At 49.9% G+C, this 12755-nt stretch overlaps 1 protein-coding gene across 1 annotated transcript; it reads right to left on the minus strand.

Moving 5' to 3' along the window:
• Positions 1 to 1730: 1730 nt before the first annotated feature.
• Positions 1731 to 2573, minus strand: PV10_09164 (uncharacterized protein; the record flags this gene model as incomplete). The annotated part of the gene is made up of 1 exon (XM_016374282.1): positions 1731 to 2573. The coding sequence occupies one exon, from the start codon at positions 2571 to 2573 to the stop codon at positions 1731 to 1733; it is 843 nt and encodes a 280-aa protein (XP_016219553.1).
• Positions 2574 to 12755: the final 10182 nt, after the last annotated feature.

Raw genomic sequence — 12755 nt, forward strand, 5'->3', positions numbered from 1 at the left:
CTACAAGGTGCGGGCCGGGCACTAACTATATGATTGCGAGTGTCGCTATGAAATGTAGAAAGGCTTGGAAAGTGCTGTGCTGTACCTGTACAGTACCAATCAAAGACACTATGCACAAAGTTTTTTTAACATGGTAAGCGCAGCCCACGGTGGAGCAAGGAGAATGATCCTCGTTTCCATTTTTGGTGCAGATTTAGGACACCGTTTTCGCACACCACCATCCCAAAGATTCAAGTCACGGGCTCCGGCAGCGCAGCCAAGGGTACAACATAGGCCTTAACGAGGCACAAACTTCGCGCATGTAATTTAGTCACGATCGAACGGAGAGAAAGAGATAGCTTGAGTAGTGGTAGCCTGCATATCCCATAAGGGAGAGGTCAGGGTAAATGAAATCAGTCCAGTCCAGTCCACTGTAGCATTGATAGGGTTGCGACTACATACTTTACCGAGCTGTCCGTTCTGCACTCTAACAATCTTCAATCTAAGATTCCAAAGGTGTGTCAAGTCGCCTCTCGAAAATTTCACCAGGTTTTGAGAATGTACCGATCGCGCAATCCAATTGCGCAGTGGTACTACGTCTAGCCAATGTCCAAAACCTCATATTCAATGCTTTGTGCGCCACAGCGATGAATTCGTGTTTTTACTTTGCGTCAATGGCGCGAGCCGAGAAATTTCTTAAATTTTATCGAGATATACTCTCATATGGCTTAATATGGAGAAGATGTTCGGCGAAGGTGGAAAGTTTCTACGCGGAAGACATTAGAGCAGCTTGATGAGAAGGTAGATATCTCCGAGACAATTAGTCAACTTATTAATGACAAAATCGTATCTCCGCTGTACGAACTCCTATAGGACGATTAGACCGCTGAATTTGTATCCGAACTGAAGGAGGTCTTTACCCGGGCAATTGACTTAGGTAGGATTTTAGAAGGCGATCGACTGCCTGTGTGCCTTAGCAGTACACCGTCGGTGAGCGCTCGAGACGGCTAGAGAGAATACTCAGCAGAGAAATTCCAGACAGATAATCCGAACAACGACGATAGCCCGATTTTGTATATACGCTAGGACCCATTATACGTACAGCCGAAAATATATCGACGGTCCCTGAAGGCCGCGCCAGCATCACCTTCACTCACGATCACGATAGGTAGGGAGGAGATCGAGGTAATCCACCCAGGTATGGCAATATTCCCTAATATAGGTATCTTCCAGTTAGGACTCTCGCAATGGCATAAGATTTAGAGTGCTGGATTAGAGGTGACCATAATTATTCAGTGGCCAAGGAAAACAACATAGTAGGAATACGAGCCTCAGTGGTTCAGCCACCACGCCTAAATCACCATAACAGGCACTAAGAGTCTAGGGTACGACGGAATACAACTGAAGAGCGCAGCTGCTCGTAGTGAACGAGAATGAAAGCTGTCAGCGAAGTGGAGAGGAGGACTCTCGCCTGACAACCTATCCATCTCTCTCCGCGGTCGAACGTACAGTAACTACTTGCCCACTATTTATAAAGGTAGATAGGTCGTACAGAAATTATATGACTGCTTGGCTCTCTGTGCCATTAGTACCATGACTACATACCCTTCACCATTTATGGACTAGTTAACTACTAATCGAGCTTAACCTAAGTAGGCCGAATAGAATTAAAGGTGTGTGTCAGCGCGAACAAGCAATTAAGAACACCTGTATTCTTTATCACAAACCATCTCTTCTTCACAAATGTGACCCTAGATTGACAATAAGGCGTGAGTCGCAGACTCCATTGTGGTTTCGCTCTCGATCACGACACGGCTGAGATCCAGTGTTGTTTCTCTCAAAGCCAAGAGCGAAGATAGTAATCGACGCATTTCATGACTATTCTCAAAAGCTGACGACAACGCTTGCTCCGCGAGCTCTAGATACTGTGCAAAGTCCTCCAAAGATTGCGCCCAGTTGATGAGGGCATGCCTGCATGTCGTGAAGGCTGCCTCCAAATCAAGCCTGGCGCAGGTTATTTTGGGGCAGGAAAAGCCAAGTTCAATGATGTTCTGGCAATGCTTGCATTTTAGCAACTCTCTCCGTCCATCACGGTAGAAGGTAAATTGAACCCCTGTCGTTACGTAGATATGCTTAGCAAAGTCATGACAGTATTCGCAAACTGGTCGAGGAGATGTGTAAATAGCAACAGGTTGGTGCAGTGTCGTCGGTGTTCGACTCATTTGGTCATAAATGTATGCCATTAGTTGCGCCTCTGCATGGCAGGCTTGAGATCTCCCAGGCCAGTAATCAGGATCTCGCGTACCGCACTGATCGAGATCATCGGGATGAAAAGTGAAACCGAATTTTCCCGCAACTTGACGGGCCAGCAGCGTTCCTTCTTTCCGACAAAGTATCTCATAACCAAACCATTTGTCCCGCTGAGACCATCCACTGCACGATTTACGACTGTATGGACTTTCCGACGACGTACAAGCCACGCTTTTCAGGTATTTCTGTGGTGATACCGGGAAGGTCTTTCGCTCGGCGTTCAGATATTTCTCGGCCTCTTCATCAAGCTTTAGATTCGACAGTCCTAGGACGATATCATCCATCGACTTCTGAAAAGTTGAAACACTGGGAATGAAGGGAAGCGTCTTTCGTACTTGAGTGGAGTTTTATCTTCTTTGAGTCGGTGATATAAACTGAGGATGGAGATTTCAGCAGCGTTGGAATGTTTCGATCATCTACACTTGCAAAACGGAAGCGCTGCGGACAAACTTCAAATCTGACCAGCATAACGGCGTTGAGGGTTAGCTTGTAATCAGAGCTCGATTCTTCTCAGACAGGCCGATTTGAGTTCTGATCACAGGCGTCACCTTCCCGTCCTGTCGTCATCAAGAGCTTTATCAAAACTGCGGGGTCATTTTTATCTTCGGTCGACGTCCCGTCGTCAATATTTTTCCTTCTCACCACTCTGAATCTGACTGTCCATGCGCTGTATTGAGCCAGGAAAATATGACTCTCCCATATCTCGACAATAATACTCGTTGTGAAGCCATCATTGGCTACATTTTTCACGATAAACGCATCTGTTGCGAGGCCTTGAAAATGACAGGCAACGATATTCTTTGGCCTAACCGAGCTCCGATCAGCAATACGAATAGCAGGCTTGCTGTTCTTGGTGATGCTAGAGTGACAGCTGAACTCTGTCGCCGCTGGTGCGCAGGAACCTCGCTCTCTCCAGGTAGACCTCAATCCTCCCTTCAGTTTATTACGCTCAGCTCCTCCAGGCATCTGGGAAGGAACCATCTGCCAGAACACTGTTACCAACGACAACTATAACCAACTTGGTCGGCGTATCGGTCTAGATCAATGCGTCATCCTCAATCCCGGCACGACAGCTGTTTCAGCCAAGTCGATGGCGACTACTGTCGAAGCTCTCCTAGGAGCTGTTTTTTTGGACCGGGGCGAAAATGCAATGCAAGCAGTAATGACGCGCTTAGGCCTCGACCATCCACTTCTCCACCTGGTAAAGTCCATATGTTGTTGCGTCCCTATTGAAATCCTACTCGTTCGTACATGACGTATCGATTATAGGTCTCCGTTGTGTGGTTTTCCCTCACTTTCACGTGGGCTTCAATTACAGGGCTCGATGAATCCTAACGGCAGGTTTCTCTGGCAGCTATTTACCGAAGAGAAGTGAGTTTGACGTCCAGAAGTGACTAGCTGTACTCTCGCGGTTTGAGTTGTTATTGGAACTTGCTCCGCTTTTCTTACTGCCTTGTAAGGAACCTGCTACTTAGTGACTGAATCCTCAACAACATGTTGGCAGTAAGAATCGTTATTCTGGATTGAATGATGCCAGATATTGAGCTCTAGGGTCTACATCGCTCTAAACTTCTGACTGATGGAAGCAGGGCAACGTCGACGAAGCCGAGGACTAAGTTGAAAGGCTTTCATTTGGCGACCGTGCTGCATGGATGGTCCTCTAGTTGCAGTATGGAGGCTTTGTTCAAGTTTGAGATTTTTTTGGCCCAACCTCGGGCCTACCATTGTCAAGCTATGTCACATAGCTCCGATTGACCGCAGTACGCTCACTCAGATAGCTCGCTGTCCTCAGGTGTGCTGCTTCAGCTCTCCAGAAAGTACACTGCACCTGACGAAGCTCCACGTTGCTTTCCAATCATTTCACTGACCTACGTCATTTATACATCCCAGCTCAACGTCCAGGACTCCCGGTGCTGCGCTAAAGCCTCAATTCCCACTAACCTATTTTAACTAAGCTTGTAAATTTCATACCGTAAGTTACAAACAGGCGGCAACCCTCCTTTCTAGTGATTGATTATCTAGAGTGGATTTGTTGGTCTTGATTTAGCTAGCTTTAGGTAGGGTGGAACCTAGAAGCGGTCCCTTAAATTTTGGACTTTGTCTGCATTGCGAAGCTGCAATCGAAAACGCCTGTACCATTCGGATTCAGAAGGGGCCTCATTCCGTTGGGCTCAGCATCAAGTCTGAATTGGCCCCCGAGGACCAAAATGGGCCCCGGGAGGAAGGTGTGCGATTACTGCACATGCCGGCTCTGGCCGCTTCGTTCCTCACCTGTTTCGTAGTCCAAATCGAACGTCGTCTCCTGTTTCTTGGGATTGACCACCGCTTCTGCCTCAATTTTGCTCAAAAGCTCACATACCTTACTTAAAAGATTGTACTGTTTGCTCTGGCGTGATCTTTAGCCATTCATGTTATCGGGATGTCATCCAAATCTTCAAATCGCCGGACTCGCATCGACTTTGATGCGATCCGAGGGTTTAGGGGACCTTCTCACAGCGTGACACACCAGGATCATCACCTTACGGGTGGTGAAACTCCCAGTCACCGTCGGACTGGATTTAATCCAGCAGCAGGATTCCCGAGAGCCCTCTCGCACGGAACTTATCGTCCCCCCTCAGCAACCGTTGCGAAGGCCCTGAACCCTCCAACAGCACTCGGATGTGGGACGGAGAATACTTTGATCATGAAGCACCAATCCCCGTGGGAAAAATACAGAAAAAGCCATTGCATACGGCTTGGCGAAGAAGACGACGACATGGTGGACGTGGCCGATGTTAGACACCCGTGGTCCGCCGACTTTATTGTTCCTCCTCAAAAGGAGGGTCCCACGCCGTACGTCGTCGCTGTGAGGAGCTTCTCTATACATAACGGTGAAGAAAAATGTCGTATGTTGCAACAGGTTGAACATGAGAACATAGTGTCCGTGAGAGACATCTTTCTCCATGACGAGTTATTCTACGTTGTCTTTGAGCACATGCCGATGTCACTGAGCCTGTTCACTGGGTTTCCGAAACATCTCGACGAGGATCAACTGGCGTCCATTTTAGGACAGGGGGGTTTTGAATTTCACATCTTTTGAGTGGACCGACTAACTGTGACAGATCCTCAACGGGCTTGCGTACCTCGCGAGAAAAGGACTAGAACACGGCTCTCTGACCACCTCGAATATCCTCATCAATGTCGCTGGCGAGGTGAAGATAGGCACGTAATCACTCCATGAACCTCTATGTTGAGCTGACGTTCAGATCACAGCACATCAGGAACTCTGTCGACCATGTCCCCTGAGCAATCCTGGATCGAGAGATCTTGAAGCTCTAAGCTTCATCACAATGGAGCTGATGCAAAAGTATGCCAAAGCTGATGGTGCTGTCGGAGTAGATGACCTGCGGCGGTGGGCCCCCCATTCTCTGGCAGTCGAATTCCTTTCTGAGACGACGTCTGCAACTTCCGCAGAGATGTTGTTGAAGGCAAGTGACAGACCTCAGAGTTCCTCCTGGGTTTGATCCTGACCTGGCTAGAATCCATTATTCAGCAGGCCCTGGGGGACGAGAAATCTCCAAGGGCTGGCAGATGTGACTTCGATTGCCCCATTCAGAGGCTACAGGTTGCCACCAAGTTAGAGGAAGGTGGATTTGTCGGGTAGAAGATCCCGTTCTGGCTCCAATTGCTTTATTCTAAAGTTGGCCGCAACTGCTCAGAGTCTTGTTCCATTCTCGGCTCCCTTTCTGAGGGTTTGGCATCTCAATACTATGCTACAGTTCATTATATTTCAACTGCACTCTCTTTCCCCGTTCAACAAGCTTCTTAACCCCTGTGAAACTGCCTTTCCATCCGAAATTTGTTGTCATTCCAGTTTTATCGTTTCTAACGTTCAGTATGGATATCACTCTAGCCTACGCGATCGGTTTGGGCGGCTTGTTGTTTTTCCTAATTCTCATAAACTTTCGCCGGTGGCTTCTGCTTGGTTGGAAGAAAGTCGTACCCTTCACCCTCAAATATTTTGTGTATCCACAGATTCGTCACCGGCTGACTGGGGCGTGGCACCCGGCTGGTGTCATTGCAGGGCTACTGTACGGTGGGGTCAACGTCTTTTGTGTCTGCTTCAAAGTGCGCTCTGTCTGGGCGGCCGGTCTGCGGGCGGCCGATCTCTCGCTCATCAACCTGATCCCTCTCATGGCCGGCCCTCATCTGAGTTTTCCAGCCGATCTCTTGGGCGTCACATTACGCACGTACCGGCGATTTCATCGTTCCTTAGGGCTCATGTCATCGGTCCTGCTGGGCTTCCACGTTCTCACTGCGCTCGTGGAGAAGAAACCATTTCCCTTGCAGATCTCGGAAAACCTCTTTGGACTGATCGTATGCTTCCTAAAAGATTCCTGCGGCTGGTCGACAGAATTGACAAAGATTAGGGGACAATATCATTGGGCATCCTCGTGCCTCTCTCACACCCATTACTTCGCCGTCCGTTCTACGAGCTCTTCCTTCGCCTGCATCAGACCCTGGCTGTCACGGCGGCCTACAGCATATGGAGCCACTTGAAGAAGAACCATTCTCTTCCGCAAAAGTACATTTACGTTACTATTGGTACATTCTTGCTGACCGTTCTCGTCCAATGCGGACTCGTTGTGTACCAAACCGGAGTGGTCGGGAACGGGTTCGCCAGAGTCAAGATCACCAATATCAAAGAAATGTTAAACAGAGAGCATGTCATCATACAGCAGGAAGTTATGACGCTTCAAGTAAGCCTCACCTCGCCAGTCCAGGTGAAGCCGGGGCAATACATCTGCCTATGGATTCCCTGGTTTGGCCTCCTACAGAGCCACCCTTTCATGATAACATCCTGGTCGGATGAAAGTCTAGAATCCTTGGACATTTTTGTGGAACCACGTGACGGCCTGACCCGTAAGCTTTTGCGATATTCGGACTCTAGCCTCGAGGGCGGCACTTCATATCGAGCTTTGTTCAGTGGGCCTCACGGTGCTACTGTCCCAGCGGGAACTTATGAGACGGTCTTAATGATGGCGGATGGCTTTGGTGTCGTCTCGCACCTTTCTTACCTGAAGCACCTCATTCATGGATATAATGCCTGCAAGATTCGCACTCGTCGAATCCATTTAGTGTGGCAGTTGGAGACAAAAGGTACGCACACCATCGGATTGCCCGTCTTTTCACACAGGACAACGCTCAACTGCAGTAGATTTGGGATATGCCGCCGCAGACTTGTTGAATGATGCGCTCGTCGGTGACACACTCAGTGTCGATAACGGTACTGACGATAAGAGCGACGAAAAGTCGGCCAAGGGGAAGGTAAGTCACGCGAAACTATATCATGAAGCGTCGGTTTGACTTGGCGCATAGATTCTCAGTATTTCGGTCTACATCCGCTGGGCAAGCCAGGATCGAGTGCCATTTGGTAGTGGTAGGCGCGCGATCGCGTACAGTGGCCCGGCTGATGTCGAAGCGATTTTCAAAGAGGAGGCGGCAGGAAAATACATCAAACGGGTACAGGAGGAATCAGGCGAGAGGGGAGAAATGTTGGTGATGGGTAAGCTCACTTGACCCACTTCGGATCCCTACTGATCAATCCAGTGTCTGGAAGCAACGACCTTCGAGATCGGTTGCGACGTCTAGTCCGTCCCTTGGCAGACAAGAAAGTCAGGCTGGAGGAACTAGAGTATCAGCCCGGCGACTAGACGGTTAACTACTTCCTGTAGGCATCATGCCCATACATGGGAGGCCACGTTACTTGGCGGTCACCTGTCCCTACCTTGTTGGTCAGACTACTCTTCACAATCTTCTTCATGGAAGATATGCAATGACCAGGACTATCATCTCAGCCATTAACCAGATTCTTTTTGGTGGGGGAGGGGAGGGGGGGGGGGGGGGGGGGGGGGGGAGGAAGAGTTGAAAAATGAAGATAAACTGTGGACGAATTTTAGAATCGCTTTTCTATACGCTCAAGATCGCATTCTTTTGCCGGCAGGAGAATTAGGATGGAGATAGGTATCGATGGTGCTCCCTCGAGTTATGTATAAAGTGTCGTTTCCGTCTTTAATGATGTCTTCGAACTTCGTCAGGGGAGTCAGCATATGGGACCCAGCGAAGACATTCCACGGATTTTCGGTGTTCTTTCTGGTGTATTTCCTCAATAATCGCATAAAGTCTGCTGGTTCAGAGGGGTCAACGTCGTGCGAGGGAAAACTTTTCCAGTCCTCACCACTAAGCCCATAGTCAGACATTTTGAGATGGATACGAATCTTCTGACGCTCGGGTCTTTCCCCACCCGTATTTTCCTATGAAGATGTGAGCTTTGACCTTTGCGTGTGAGGGTTGGTCGTCTTACCTGTTGTGTGTTGGGCAGAATGTCCGTGTTCAAGTTAGGAGGGTTTGTTGGTTGTTGGCTCGCCGTCGCGGCAACCTCAGGTGGACCGCCCACGGTTTCGTTTTCTGTGATTGGGCGCCGGCTGGCGCTCTCTTTAGGCTTGGGTTGCCCATGAACAACGTCTTCGAGCCTCCCAAAGTCGATCTGTGTGGTCCGTTTTCGGCGCATGCCTTCGTCTTCCTTTACTTGTCTCTCTTGTTGATCCCTTGCTCGCTCTCTGATCATCTTTTGCTCCGACACCAATTCGGGTTTCTCCTTCTTGAGTTGCCGTACTCTCTCTTGTCTTCGCCTCTCAACTTCTTTTATCGCCGCTTTCTTCCGCGCTTTCGTGGCCCTTTCTTCATTTTCCCGCTCCCGTGGCGGGCCGTCGATATTCCGTTCGGTGTTCTCCACTCCTGCTCGGTTGCCCTCGCCAGAGGGCGGCTCGTATCGCGCTTGGCCATCGCCTCTCAACTCTTCCTGCACGTCGGGAACAATCTCATCGTCTCGAGCAATGAGTTCTTCCCTGTCGCGAACGCTATCCCGATCATGTCCGGGAGACAACATTTCGTGCGCTCGCTCTAGGCTCTCCAATTCCTCCAGTCTGCCAAAGTTGATCTGAGTGACACGTCTTCGGAGCGATTCTCGTACTATGGGTGAGGAATCCAGATCCTGTATAGGGCCTTCAATAGCTGGGCCCGAATCCAGATCCGGTGTCGTTCGTTTTCTCTGCTCCAGTCCGATCTCGTCTTCGTAAGGCTCCTTTTGATGGTTCACACGTCCACCCAGCTCTCCGAGCCTCTCTTGTCCTCTCCCAAGTATCTCGGATTGTGGCAGAGTTGGGATCGCTTCCCGGTCTGCCGAGTCCCTCATTTCGGCCGTGGACATGCGTTCTACCTCCTCTATAGCGGCGTTTGCCTGTTGGGCCGGCGAGAGCTCACCCTGCTGATCGGTGATCAACATTGGCGGAAGCTCTTCGATATCGTTCATGGACCCATCGTTCCCTTGAATGCGTTCCTGTTTCTCTTTTTCAATACCATGCTGTGGTGCTGTCTTCTCTGCCTTCTTCGATTCGTCTATTGGCGACAGTGGCTCGGGAGCGAACAGAGACTCTTCTCTATCACGCCTGATCTGATTGTCAATCCATCCCTGTTCCGCTTCATCCGGAAGGACCTGATCCGTAGCGGGTGAATCCCGGGCCTGGCCCATCTCTCGCGGTGGTGTTGTCTGCGCCTCATCAATCCTCTCCGATGTAGCCTGATGTCCTTGCTCTTTCTCAGTGTTATGCTGCCCTTCGCGTCCCCATCTCTCGTCTTGGGTCATCTCCATCATCTGTTGCTCATCTGGCTCCCTGAAGGTTTGCTCGGCCGTTTGTTGCTTTTGCACTTCGCGACGACGCTCTGCTTCTGCTGGGGCCATGGTCTTTGGCGCAGTCACCTCTCCGTGGAGTGTTAGAATATCTGATGTGGTGATTTCGTGAACAACGTTCTCTGACACTGTCTGCACCATATCTTGATCCTCGCTTTGTCGCTCTGTCGCTGTGTACTGCCCCACTTCCATGATCTCGTTATGATCCGGGGTTGAAGATTGGTTCTGCAATAGCATAGGGATGTTGCCTTCCTTAAACTCGTCAGGTTTGACCTGCGTGGTTCGGCTCGGACTTTCCGGTTTCCTGTGCACCTCTTGTTGTTTTGACTGAATACTACTCTCTTCAGCGACGCTCAGCAGCATTGCTCCCACGTCAAATATGTCTTGCCTCTTTTTCGCACTGACTGCTCCTTTCTTCTTAGCAGTCTTTCTCTGCTTACTTGACCGCCGTGCTTTCTTCTTCTGTAACCGCCTATCCCCTTGTCTGTCCTGCTTTGTATTATGTTGGACTTCTTCTGTTTCATCAGACATCTCTACGTCGGACAGCCATTCCGACTCAACTTGGCCCTCCCTTGTAACTGTTTGCTGGCCAAGCTGGGTCGCGGGAAAGTTTTCAGACTCTCCCACGGTGTTACCAGCTTGCAAACCCTGCTGTGAGGGATCCTGGGTATTGCGAGGACCTTGGTGTTGTTCGACATGACGCTGCTCCAGACCCTCCTGATTTGGCTGTCCAAGCCTCGATGAAGGTACTTTACCAATCGTCCCTTGATCTGCCGTAGGGTTGGAAGGGTGAGACGTCGCCTCGCTTAAGCAGAGGCTTGTTGGTTTCTCCAAAAAGGCAAGAATGACAGACCGCCGCACAAATGAAGATGTCATCTCTTCAAACTCCCCACGCTGTACGGCGTACAAAGGTTCCAGAAAGAGGCTTATTTTGTCCTGTTCGTGATGACAACTCCAAGGGATGCCGCATCGCCTGATAGGTGGATTAGAGTCTTCAGAACCCGATGACGCTGACTCCTTTCGCGGTGCTCGCGATGTCGTTCTAAGTTCCGTCAGTGCACGAATCTCATCGGACTCAAAGCCTAGCTTGTGGGCATGGGTGGCAAATTCGTGTAGGACCTCGGGATCCGCTTTCTTTGGTCTTGGCTTTGCGAGTAAATTCTTTTTCTTAGGTTCGGCCGGCATGTTAAGGTGGTTACGCATGGCGATGAGAAATAGCTGTAAAACTCCCAGGTTCATTTGATCGGCCTCAGTTCCTGGTTTAGAAACGAAAGTATGATCCGGTTTCTGGACCAAGCACTGGCCGGGTTGCTGGTTGATACCCGTGAAAACGTACTGTTCCAGTGCATAGAGGATCGTGTCCTCGGGTGTTATAGGTATCAACCGTTTGACGCAGTCCGCTGGGCCCTTCAGCCAGTTCAAATCCTCGAAGAAGGTGAAAAATGATGGGACCAAGCGATCTTTCGTCCGACCACACACTTCGGCCCAGATCTTTTCACGATCTTGGTCATTGAAAGCTCCGAGGATTTTTCCAGCCTTTAACTTCCTATATAGATCCCGAGCATCCGCTCTGCATGCCCCAGGGGCGGTACCCTCAAATTCTTTCACGCTGTTTTCGTCAACTTTCTGCATCGCATTCCGTTCTACCCCAACGCTCCCGTACCAAAACTCTTTCATGAGATCGAGGTAGTATAGGACGCACTACAGTAATTGGTGAGAACCGAAATGGTCGGCAAGGTGGAACTTACTTCGTCAACCCCCATTGGAAGTATCTTGTGCCAGGTGCTTGTTCTCCAACCGCTCCAAAGCCCGACAACGTCTAACAGGGCATCACAGGCCGCGGTTATTTCACGGTGGCGCAGGAGCTGCTTGACATTGCGGCGTCCATGAGCTGACAAACGTGCCCAGCATCTTTTTTCAAACCACTGATTGTCGATTCGCAAGTCCCTTTGGAGGTGAAACAGCCGAAGTTTTCGGTAGATCTCTCCAGGATGCAGACGGTCTTCATTCGAGTATTCCTCCACCAGAATCGTCCTGAGCTCTTCTGTAAGGTCTAACAACCATATATTAATGTCGTGTCACGCTGTGGGAGAGCAAGTATCTCATACCTGCAGCATATAAATCTACGATCCACCTCCGGTCCACGACAGGAAGAACCTTCGCGGCAGCAAGAGCGCGGCTCTGTCCATCCAGGCACATGAGCTTGTAACCCGGTGGAAACTCGAGCTCGAGATATTCGTCTCGAGGGCCCATAAAAAGTTCTTTGCTCGAGCGCTGTGAATGTTGAAGGGCGGCATCGAGACTCTGCTTATCGATTTGAGCTGGAATGTGATTCGGCAACGGCAGCCGCCAGCAACCTTCATCCTGAAATGCTTTCTTCAGCCTCTCCACATTGCTCTTCAGCTTCGTAGGATCTTTCGTCTTAATCTCTGGAAACGACAGCACCTCAAGTCGGACACTGACCATACCCTTGCACTTGAGAGCTTTTTCCGTTACGATGCTACGTTCTTTCCCCAGAAGTCGAGCCCGTCGCATTTTGGTGTCGATACTGGACATGAATCTGCCTAGAGGTTCATACTATCTTAAATATCTCTGTTGGGGTCCTAAAATGGATCCCTCTACTGAGGCACTTGAATGGGCTCCCAAACCTTCAGCCATCCTTGTCCCCAGACACAACTCGTCCCCGGTACAACCTGTCCTCAGCCATAACCTGTCCCCAGACACAACTCGTCCCCGG

This window comes from Exophiala mesophila (genome assembly GCF_000836275.1).
Source record: "Exophiala mesophila strain CBS 40295 unplaced genomic scaffold supercont1.8, whole genome shotgun sequence".
In the NCBI taxonomy this organism is placed as follows: Eukaryota; Fungi; Ascomycota; class Eurotiomycetes; order Chaetothyriales; family Herpotrichiellaceae; genus Exophiala; species Exophiala mesophila.